Source organism: Garra rufa, chromosome 2 (genome assembly GCF_049309525.1).
Source record: "Garra rufa chromosome 2, GarRuf1.0, whole genome shotgun sequence".
NCBI lineage: Eukaryota > Metazoa > Chordata > Actinopteri > Cypriniformes > Cyprinidae > Garra > Garra rufa.
In genome coordinates, this window is record NC_133362.1 from 35,324,348 (window position 1) to 35,337,100 (window position 12,753).

At 36.1% G+C, this 12,753-nt stretch overlaps 1 protein-coding gene across 1 annotated transcript; it reads right to left on the reverse strand.

The window, feature by feature from the left end:
• Positions 1–288: 288 nt before the first annotated feature.
• On the reverse strand, positions 289–12,117 carry mocos (molybdenum cofactor sulfurase). The gene is made up of 15 exons (XM_073835157.1): positions 11,988–12,117; positions 11,557–11,646; positions 11,403–11,469; positions 9,643–10,293; positions 9,456–9,532; positions 9,154–9,353; positions 8,846–8,962; positions 7,587–7,979; positions 7,321–7,483; positions 6,863–6,947; positions 6,554–6,678; positions 1,175–1,277; positions 911–1,052; positions 712–816; positions 289–588 (listed from the first exon to the last, which is right to left on the reverse strand). The coding sequence occupies exons 1-15, from the start codon at positions 12,115–12,117 to the stop codon at positions 472–474; spliced, it is 2,565 nt and encodes an 854-aa protein (XP_073691258.1). The 3' UTR covers positions 289–471.
• Positions 12,118–12,753: the final 636 nt, after the last annotated feature.

Below are 12,753 nucleotides of genomic sequence, written 5' to 3' on the forward strand. Positions count from 1 at the left end.
TTCCTATATGTACTCTATGGCGTTGATTAATTAGTTTAAATATTTACTAAAAATTAACAGACAACATCCATTTCAGGTCTGTTCTAAATATGCAATCATTGCTACATCCTCTGCAAGGAGATTGCCTGATAATTACATTGAGGAAATGTTCTGTAGAAGAAAATGTGTACTTCCTCAAGTAATCACAGCAGTGATGCAAGTCTAACATGAGATGATATCTAAGAAAAGGCTGTCTTTTTTAAACTGTAGAAATAGTGGATTTTTTAGCTCCGATAGCTAAATAGCATGTTTACAAGACACACAAATGTAATTTATTTTATATTGAATATGCAAACTGTATGCAGTCTGTTCAAAGTGTATTAAATATTTACATTTACATATTATCAAAACAAATATATCAAACAAAATAATTTAAGTAAAATGTGACTGTTATCACAGTTTAAAAAATCAAACTAAAATAACCATTCAATTCTAAGGTTTATCAGTAGGTTCGGATATTCGTGGAATAACACGGGCCCCTACGGATAAAATGGGGACAGCAGTGGTGTTCCTTGCTGACTGGTGAGCCAAGTAAACACCAAAAGTCACCTAAGAACAAGTGCAGAAGAGAAAAGAGAAGTTATGTAACCTTCATATATTGAAAATATAATTTCTGTCTTCTTGTAAATGCCAAGAAAGAAAACAAGAATGAGAAGTTTTGTTTCTACAGACCTTTCCACTTCTGCATTCAGAAATAGACCGAAGAGGTTCCTGGGTCCTAGTGGCTGATTTCTGATCAACTCCAATCATCTGACAGCGGCCACATCTCCCAATCACCTTAACAAAACCAAAATGAAAAAAGAGACCTGAACATCTGTTTAAATTCATTCTAATTATGACTGTGTCTCTTATATCAGCTGTTTCCACTAACCTGAAACTGTATGTCTCCTACTGTCAAGTCAGACCAGTCGTCCTCTGCAAACGCCTCCTGTCCTGAGATGACCAGATTTGTCCTGAAACGCTGAATGAGCTGCTCCATGTCTTGCCATGTTCCTTCATTCTCACTATTGTGCCTTTAAAATGCCAAATATAACAAAAACATCTCTAAATATTGAAAAGCTGTACTCTAATACATAGAGTACTTTACTGAAGAAGAAGGTACTGTATTGGTCATTTGTAGCTGGCATTACTATACCTGTTGGCAATGTGTTCTTGCAGAAAAGACACACTGGCTCTGTTAATAAGCAGAAACTGAGCCTCATTCACCAGCGAAAGTGCAGTGGTGCCACAGTCACCCACTGGACAGGAAGACATCATTAAGGTAAATTTCTTCTCATTATAGGGACATAAAACAATAAAATAATTGCAGAGCTACAGTGCATAATGAATGTGGACAGCACAGCTCTGGAGTGTCTCTTAGCACGCTACGAAGATATTAAAGGTATACCTTAACTAACTTAGGCTTTTCTAGACTCGTTCCCCGATATATACCTTAAGAGGTTGCTTAAAGTGATAGTTCACCTAAAAATGGCAATTACCCTATGAATTACTCACCCTCAAACCATTCTAGGTGTATATGACTTTCTTCTTTCAGATGTATACAATTGGAGTTATATTAAAAAATGCCCTGGCTCTTCCAAGCTTTATAATGGCAATGAATGGGTGTTGAGATTTTGAGGCAAAATAAAGTGCAGCCATCCATCATAAAAAAGTGCTCCATATGGGGGGTTAATAAAGGCCTTCTGAAGTGAATCAATGCATGTGTGTAATAAAAATAAGTTTCATATTTAAAACTTTATACACTGCAATCTCTAGCTTATGCCAACTGATGCACTTTATTGGACTTACAAAATCTCAACACCCATTTACTTCAATTATAAAGTTTGGAAAATAACTCCGACTGTATTTGTCTGTAAGAAGAAAGTCATATACACCTAGGATGGCATGAATGTAGGTAAATCATGGGGTCATTTTAATTTTTGAATAATTTTGGACTTCAAAAATTGTTAAAATTGCATTTATCAGGACTCCACAAACGTACCATGCCTCAACCCACTACAATTACTAGCAGTAAGCCTTCAGTGACCTTTAGAAAGTCATTTATTTTATCATAATATATTTGCCATAGTGTTTTAATTTACTCCACAACTAGGGTTGATTGCCCAGCAGCCACATCACAAATTTCTGTTATTGGATGACCTACTCAATAAAAGCACAACACGCAAAACATTACTCAGGGAGTACCAGCAATGGCATGGAAGCCTTGATACGCTTCTATTACTTTGTGCCTGGTGGAAGGCATACGGCTATAATCGTTGGTGTGATGGAGCAGGATGTAATGAATTTGCTGCCATGGCATGCCAATTTTTTTTTTTTTTTTTTAGAAGTGCAGCTTCTGATTGTAGCCAGGGGACTAAAGTTTTCAGAGATGAAATAGTGCACATACAGTAAATGGCTCTGCGGATGGTGGCATCTTTGATTTAGCACAACCATTAGCTGTATCGCTGCCATAGTTTCACTTTGGCCAAACTCCCCACCACAATCATTCCCTTTAAACAGACTCCTGAGCCTTTACTGCCTAATAGTTTGCCAGCTGATGTACCTTGGGATAATATAATTAAAAAGCTAACAACCATCAGTAAAATGACAATTTTATTCTCTGCATGAGAACACTTCAATTAGCCTAATTGAACACTGGGTGTATTGCAGCTTCTAAATTATATTCGAATAGACTGAAATGTAAAGAAGCTTTTTGCACAGTGGTATAGATAGATGAACAGACAGTTGGATAGACAGACAAAGAGAGGTAGCTAGCTAATGGCTAATATGTTGATATGTTGATTTCAGTTTCTCAGTTTATAAGTTAAATAACTAAATTTGATACACAATTGTTTACTATTCAACCTTCTTATTATCTTTTTTCTTTCTTGTTCTAATGTCCATCCTTTAATTTTACTTCTTCAAATGTTATTTCAATTTCAGTTCTCTATTCTTATGTATGCTTTGGCAATGCAAAATGTGCTTTTGTCATGCCAGTAAAGCTGTTTGAATTGAATTGAATTGAAAATTGATAGACAGATAGACAGACAGAAGGACAGACAGACAGATAGATAGATGAACAGACAGTTGGATAGACAAACAGATAAACAGACGAACAGACAGATGATAGATAGATAGATAGATAGATAGATAGATAGATAGATAGATAGATAGATAGATAGATAGATAGATAGATAGATAGATAGATAGATAGATACAGTTGGATAGACAGATAGACAGAAGGACGGAAGGACAGATAGATATATGAACAGACAGTTGGATAGACAGACAGATAGACAGGGTTTCTGCAGATATGAACAAGTGAAATTTAAGACTTTTTAAGACCTTTTTAATACCACCTTATATGAAATTTAAGACCTAAACCTGTAATGAAATAGATATTATATTACATGCATACATGTAATATTTAATGTGTTTAATGTAAAAAGTAAACACAATTTCATGGCTGTCATAAATTAAATTTATTACTACGATATACAGTGAACTTTTCATATCAGCAGATACTATTCCACACAAAATATCCACATAAAAGTACCACTAGAAATATCTGATGTAAAAAAAAAATTCTGAAGCAATATTTTCATCAGTGCTCTATTAGCTTTTACATCTTAAATCTGCATATTTGATTTACCTTCATTTTTTTTTACTTTTGAAATGTATGCATTACCTTTGAAATTTATTTTATGAATTTATCAATAAATTCTAAATGGCTGTTAGCAGTGAGATTACACAATTTACACTGCAAAATTAAAAGTGAGATTAATGTTTTAAATACATTTATTGATTTATAAATATATAAATTAGAAATGTTGGGTGTGGAGGCATACTTTTAAACACACTAAACTACCAGCAGGTGGCGGTAAGTCACTTCATGAGCGAGTTATTTCAACTGATTTGAGCAAAACGCTGAATCATAGCAGAACGTTGCTAGGAGAATGCTTCTGCTGCGATCCTTGTTTGGAACTATTTTCGTTGGTGAAACAGAACAAAACAGTGAAAATATTTTGTCTAATATGTAAGTAACTACTTGACTAACTACTTGTTTATTGAGCTAAAATTAATGTAACATTTGTAATTGTGAGAATATTCAGCAAAAAGCTCACTTGGTATATTACTGAACTATATCATGTTATAAATAAACTATACATTTTAAATTTTTACCTCAGTGTGTTTCTTTAGAGTGCTGTTACATTCATTAGTTTTAAAGTATGTCACAAATAGACCAGAAATACACTATCCATTATCAATTTCTGTTTACGTTTAATGTATTAAAATATGAATCTTTCTTGCCTTTCGATGCTTCGCTAACGTTAGTTGTTTTTGTCACTTCAGTTTTAATCAGGCGGTTTGTTCGGTCCGGCAAGGAAAAAATTTTTTTTTAAAAGTATCTCCAAGGCTGGCGGTCAGCTAACGTTAGCTCGACCTATATTTATTATTATTATTGAGAACATTATATACAGAAAAAGGTAGTTTGACCTGTATTCTGCTACTGCGATTCTGTCTGAAGACGCAGTAACTTCCACAGGGGGAGAAAAAAATCTACAGGTGTTAGCAACTGGCCTTAGCCAAGCCCTATATTCAGTTTTTTCAAGCTAAGTATTGCTAAACTTGCACTTCCCCAAAGCTAAATCCATTTTACTTCTGCGGTACAATCCGAGAGAGACTCGCGCCAATAACAGAAAGCTGATTGGCTATTGCATGTTGGTCTCATTTGTAGTTTAAATAAAGCAAATTATATTTGGGATAGTGAAATAAAGAACTACAACACCACGGAAACAACAAAAAGAGAATTTAAATGAGCTTTAGAGGTAGCGTTACATGGACATCGGAAAAATAAGACCTGTGTGAAATTATTTAAGACCTAGAACAGCGAATTTAAGACTTTTTAAGGCCTAAAATTTAGATTTTTAAATTTTAGACTTTTTAAGACTTTTTAAGACCCCGCGGAAACCCTGGATAGACAGACAAACAGACAGACAGATGGAAGGACAGACAGACAGACAGACAGACAGACAGAGAGATAGATACCGATAGATGGATAGATAAATAGACAGACAGACAGACAAAAAACAATAGATAGATAGAAAGATAGACAGAGAGATGGACAGACAGTTGGATAGACAGATAGACAGAAGGACGGACGGACGGACGGACAGACAGACAGATAGATGAACAGACAGTTGCATAGACAGACAAAAAGAGGTAGATAGATAGATAGATAGATGATAGATAGATAGATAGATAGATAGATAGATAGATAGATAGATAGATAGATAGATAGATAGATAGATAGATAGATAGAAGGATGGACAGATAGATAGATGAACAGACCGTTGGACAGTCAGACAAAGAGAGGTAGATAGATGGATAGATAGAGACCGACAGATGGATAGACGGACAGGCAGAAAGAGACCAATAGACAGATAGATAGATAGATAGATAGATAGATAGATAGATAGATAGATAGATAGATAGATAGATAGATAGAGACCGACAGTTGGATAGACAGATAGACAGACGGAAGGACGGACGGACAGATAGACAGACAGACAGACAGATAGATAGATAGATAGATAGATAGATAGATAGATAGATAGATAGATAGATAGATAGATAGATAGATAGATAGAGACCGACAGTTGGATAGACAGACGGAAGGACGGACGGACAGATAGATAGATGAACAGACAGTTGGATAGACAGACAAAAAGAGGTAGATAGATAGATAGATAGATAGATAGATAGATAGATAGATAGATAGATAGATAGATAGATAGATAGATAGATAGATAGAGACCGACAGTTGGATAGACAGACAGATAGACAGACGAACAGACAGATGGAAGGACAGACAGACATACAGACAAAAAACGATAGATAGATAGATAGATAGATAGATAGATAGATAGATAGATAGATAGAAGGACGGACGGACAGACAGATAGATAGATGAACAGACAGCTGGACAGACAGACAGACAGACAGACAGACAGACAGACAGACAGACAGACAGACAGACAGACAGACAGACAGACATGAACGGACAGATGGAAGGACAGTCGGTCAGTCAGTCGGTCTGACAGACAGACAGACAGACAGACAGACAGACAGACAGACAGACAGACAGACAGACAGACAGACAGACAAAAGATATACTTTGGGAAACACGTTTTATCATTAAGGTACAGCTTAAGGTATAACTTATGAAAGGCATAGCATTAAGACAGTTTCAGGAAACGCACCCTTAATCATTTGGTCTCAAATTAAATAATATTCTTAAATGTCTTATTAAGAATCTACAATATTGATTCCTTTTTTTTTTTTGCAGACAAATCCAAGCACAGATCTTTTTTTAGATATCTAGAGTCCTTGAGAGTTTTTGATTTTTTTTTAATGACAGGACAGTATATTGACAGGAAGCAAAGTGAGAGAGAAAGAGGGGGATGTCTAGCGGACATTTCTAGCATGAAGAAAAATATGCTTAACATCAATCCAAGTACAAAAAGTATTTTACCTTTCCCTCGTCCAAATTTCATATCACGAAGGAATTCGGGCCTCTGTCTTATTAGACGACAAGGTTTTCCTAAAAACTCAGAAAGCCAGGCTGAAACTTCCTCCCCACAATCCACTGTCTGTACCCTACACCAAACACAGATTCATATGAAGCCACAGCAATATTCATATTAAGCTTCAGTATTAAGCCACAAACCATTGTAGATAAGGTTCAAACACATTAAACTGTTTATTAATTTTAAGTTCAAAAAATGTATTGCATATTGCAATGATATAAAAAATTTGGTGGGCTTGTGTTTTATCTTAATACCTGTCACCGCAAACTTTGCTCTGGGATGTTCTTAGATCTGAATTCGCTAGACTGGTCTCCAAGGGAACAGTGACTACCTCCATGCCTGAGACAGGAGAGAATGCAGCTTATTATTGGAGAGAATACATTATTTTTGCTTATCTCGGAATACATTAGAATACATTACTAGAGAATACCATTAATAATCTGAACATTGACCTCATAATGACCATGAACAAACACAAAACACAAAGCTCAGTTTTTTAAGCATGATTACTCCTTCCACATATAAAAATGATCCGTGGTAACATCTGATATAATCACCTCACCATGGCACCACTTGAAAAGGCTTTGTCTACTAAAAAATGAGGCTATTAAACGGTGTACTTTATTTACATAAATCACTGTATCTCATGAGATGTCCGCAGTCTCTGTTAAAAAAAGGAGCTGTAGTGATGTGTTTTGTACTGCGCTCTGACCTGAGACCTGAAGCTGCAGCATGTTAGAGGCCAGACAGATGACAGGACGGATGAGACACAGCTTTGGCTCCCTTTTCTGGCTGAGACAAACTCCATTCTCATTCACAACCATCCACAAACGGTCATACAACAAACCCTGTGGTCCCAGTGGCCACTCTGTCACCTATAAGGTCAATCACAACAATGAGTGCCATGAAAACTGATATCATTACATCAACTTGCTTTTCATTGTCAGCACAGAAGGATTACAAAACAGCTTTCTGTACCTCAAATGATGCACATGATTTGACAGGATAGATGAAGAGGTTTGTTAATGTATGGCTACTGCCATTGTTCTTTCCTTCTTTTGATACAATGTCTTCACATGGTGTTATTCTCTCAGGTAAAGGCGTGATGGCTTGTCCATTCTCATGCCCTAGTTGGCCATTTGGTATTGATCGTAGGTCATTAGATGCTGCAAACTTCATCGGTTCAGCTGACTTGAGCTTGGTTAGTCTCTTTTGGTCCAAGATTAGAGGTTTGTCCACAAAACAGTTCACAACAAACCGAAGAAAGTTTTGACAGTCCTCAAAACTGGACATGTATCCAAAAGACACACGGATGGATCCTGTGGGACGTCCCTCAATCAGATCAATGTTGTCTCCACAGATGTGACCAGCCTTGAAAGGAACATTTTATTATATAAAATTATTTAAAAAGTCCCGTCATTCCTTTCATATCTATCTATCTATCTATCTATCTATCTATCTATCTATCTATCTATCTATCTATCTATCTATCTATCTATCTATCTATCTATCTATCTATCTATCTATTTATCATCTGTCTATTCAAGTGTCTGTCCATCTGTCTGTCCGTCTATCTGTCTCTCTATCTACCCAACTGTCTGTCTATCTATCTATCTATCTATCTATCTATCTATCTATCTATCTATCTATCTATCTATCTATCTATCTATCTATCTATCTATCTATCTATCTGTGTCGATATGTATATTTATCTAGCTGTCTGACTGATCTATCTGTCCATCTGTCTTCCAACTGTCTATTTGTCTGCCTGTCTGTCCATCTGTCTATCCAACTGTCTATCTATCTATTTATCCATCTGTCTATCCAACTGTCTGTCCATCTGTCTATCAATCTATCATCTGTCTGTTGATCTATCTGTCATTCTATCTGTCCGTCAGTCTATTTGTCTGTCTGTCAATCTATCTATCTATCTATCTATCTATCTATCTATCTATCTATCTATCTATCTATCTATCTATCTATCTATCTATCTATCTATCTATCTATCCATCTATCTATCTATTTATCTATCATCTATCTATCTATCTATCTATCTATCTATCTATCTATCTATCTATCTATCTATCTATCATCTGTCTGTTGATCTATCTGTCCGTTTGTCTATCTATCTGTCTAGCTGTCCATTTTCCATCGATCTGTCCGTCTGTCCATCTGTCAGTTCCCCTGTCTGTCTTCCTAGCAAACATCAAAGTCTGTACTGGCGGACATCCACTTACATGCAAATTACTCTTCACATTTTGGTTGCTGATAGCCAGATAATGTTGGCAGGCTCCCGTGTTGCAGAAACAGCCCGTCCGAATATGAATGTTGAAGAGACTAGCCATTTTGTCCACCTGTCAAACACAAACAATAAACAAACAAATAACAATAAGCAAAGACATAAAGTAATGAAGATTTTCTAATTCTTTTAATTTTCAAATGTCTTTATTATTTGAAAATGTTATATTGTAATGTTTGTTTATAAATATACTTATGTTTTACAGGTTTTTAAAATGATTTTGAGGAGAACATGGGAATGACTGACCTGAGAATATCCTACTGTTTGTCCATGACAATCCAGTAGGCTAAAGTTGAGGACTGCACCCTGTTCTGCCATATTCTGAAAGTCATTATCACAGTGTATCTGTGCCACAGGTTTTCCATTGCTATGACACAGGCATGAGAGAACAATGTAAGTGTAGCGAGCTAAACCAAATGTGTGAAGCTGAATGTTCAGCATACTGCCTGAAAACCAAAAACATCCACTTTTAGTGTCATAACAATGACAAAAGTCATAACAATGTGAATCATAACCTTTATCAGGATGCAAACCAAAAACTTCTGAACCTGTAAGTTTCCGAAGTGTTTCGAAACCATGATGAAGTGAAATGATGTCAAGGAAGGAGATTGTGCCATCCTCAAATCTGATAAAGTTGTGGAAAAAGCAATTACGTGTTAAACAAATTATGACAGGTAGCCTCAACTATGCTGCTTGCCAACAATTAAAGGTCAAAATCTTGCTGCAACATCGTACCTGCTGACTACATTTGGCTTTGGTACAAAATAGTCCTCTGCCACAAGATAAGCCGCTGCTGTCCCTCCTCCAAAGTAAGTTTTTCTCAAAACCTCAGCAGCCTCATTCCTCACCAGCAAGGCTCCGAGTCCAGTCGGGAAGCCGAACATTTTGTAGAAAGATATTGGCACAAAATCAGCAGGATATTGGCTTAGATCCAGAGGTGAGCAGCTTACAAAACAAGCAGCGTCGAGGAGAACAAACCATCGACCACGGTGCTCACATGCTGGATAGAGCTGCTGAGACTGAATTCCCTTCACATAGCTCAGAGGATACTTTCTGCCTGAGAAGTTACTCTGAGCAGGATAACAGAAAAGATGAGGCACAGAGCACTCCTCTTCTCCATTTGTCTGTGTCGGGGGCTTTTTTGCTCGCGTTTCCACTTCGCAAGGTAGAACAGAAACTGTGCCAACTCCCTGGAGTGCAGTCACACCACGAATGCCCACCACTGAGGTGTGATTGTCAGTGAGGTAGCAGAACTGACTTCCTGGCCTCTCATTCGACGCAGCCTTCCAGGGGAAAGTGTCAGCCACTACTTTCAGTGCTGCGGTACATCCTGATGTGAAAATCACGGAGTACTCTTCAGGACATGTATTAAAGTGTTCCAGTATCCTGCAGAGGTTCAAAACAAAGAGCTCATCTTATCTTATCTTACCTTAGCCAATTTTTAACAATATATTATAACATCTTATCATATCAGATCTTGACCAAAATCTTATAATTCTACTTAAAATATTACTTATGCAAAATCCTCAATTTAGGCTATAGTTTTCTCTGTATGTGATTCAAATCTTTTTGCTCCCCCTGTTTATGTTTTGTTCTGTCTTGCAGTGAATACTATGCTATAACTCAGATGGTGCAAAAGTGCTTTACCTATGGCAAGCCATTTTAGCCTAAAATATACTATGCATTACTCATTGTAATTGCATTTTTACTAGTAACAATTAAATTAGAGAGCTCTATAATTCGATTCTTGCTAGTAACACCGCCAATTAGAGAGCTCTCTAATTAAATTTTTACTAGTAACTATTATAATTAGAGAGCTCTGTAATTCAATTATTACTAGTAAAAATTCCAATTACAGAGCTCTACAAATTAATTTTTACTAGCCATATGTCTCCATTGACTTTTATTCATTTTTAATTACAGAGCTCTACAAGAGAATTTTTACTAGTAAGAATTTCAATTAGAGAGCTCTCTTATTAAATTGTTACTACTAACAACTGAATTAGAGAGCTCTTTAATTCAATTACAGAGCTCTGCAATTAAACTTGTTTAATGTGTTTTTTACTAGTAAAAATTTAATTGTAGAGCTCTGTAATTGCATTTTTACTAGTAATAATTAAATTAGAGAGCTCTCTAATCAGAATTGTTGCTAGTAAAAACTGAATTAGAGAGCTCTGTAATTCGAATTATTACTAGTAAAAATGTATTTAGAGAGCTCTCTAATTGTAATTGTTACTAGAAAGAATTCAATTGTAGAGCTCTCTAATTGTAATTCTTACTAGTAATACTTTAATTGTAGAGCTCTGTAATTAAAAATGAATGGAAGTGGAGACATATGACTAGTAAAAATTCATCTGTAGAGCTCTCTAATTGGAATTGTTACTAGTAATAATTGAATTAGAGAGTTCTGTAATTGGAATTGTTACTAGTTAAAATGCAAATACGACAAGTAACGCTTAATATATTTTAGGCTAAAACAGCTTGCCATACTTAACCTGTATCTGACACTTTCCACAGTGTCATGTGTTAGTCTACTGCTGGGATTATGACTGTGGGGATTGCCTGAAAAAAGAAAGTATGTTACAATTTAGAGAAAATTATGATTTTGATATTAAGTGTGCCTTCAACAATGCATATGAAGGAACTCACCGTAAACATTTCTAGATATGTCATCATAAAATCCTTTAATCTGAGATTCAGGAAATAGCGTTGTCCCTGCGTGATCAAGGTATGTAACACCTTAAAAAGAAAACAAAGAACCTTTCAGCACCTGCTACTCAGCCTGTAGATGTATTTCACATTGGGATCAAGAGAGGGCGCTGTATTCATTCTAACAACATGACAACTAACGTTAAAGAGAAAGTAAACACTGCTGCATTACAGGCCCACACACACACACACACACTCTCAAGCGCTGGATAAGTTAGAAGGCTGTTTTTATTTGTTGTGTCTAATACAAAATCGTTATTTTACTAACAAACAAACAAACAATGTTGTTAAAGCGTTAGAGTAAGTAGCAGCACCACAGGCAGATTTGGACAAGTTACTGAACGCGAAGGAGGTTAAGGACCTCCTTTTACCTTTAATCCGTTTAAATTCCCGATCGATCAGTTCTTGTTGATCAACGCCGTAACCGTAATAGTGCCAGAAACTCTTAAAACTCTCAAGGGTGCATAAGTCCTGGAAGTCCTGCAGAGAGTGAGTCTCCATATCTTTAAAGTCAGACAGACACAACAGCTCCCTCTTTCGCGAATTTATGTATCTCTTACCATGTCCAATTGATAGAACCGAGACCAAAGTCCAGCAGCAGCGTGACTGTTGATCTTTGTGCAGGTCAAATATAGTGGAGTTTCATTAAAACCCCATGACTTCTGAAGCATGTCTGGTGGACTTCAGAACTTCAGAGGGAACTTATTAAGTTCATCAAAAATAAAAGTATAAATACTGTAACTGACAGTGTTGGGAAAGTTCTTTTTCTACGTGAACTAGTTCAAAGTTCAGTTCACACATTTTAAAATGAACTAGTTCAGTTCATAGTTCATAATTCAAATTTTTTGAACTAAGTTCGCAGGTTCCAAAATGAACTAGTTCATAGTTCTTTTACTTTTTCAAGTATTTTGCTGCAAGCTGTTACCCTAAGAATACTGGCATTTTCCAGTTGTTGCCCCTCATTCAGTCCACACTCGTATCCAGCTGCAGCTTTCACCCTACAGTATATTCTCAGAAACATGAGGAAGAACGTGCTGCTTGAATAAGCTCTATTTTGTTGGACTGGTTATTTATTATTTTATTTTTATAATATACACCACCATTCAAAAGTTTGGGGTCAGTAAATTTTTATTGTTT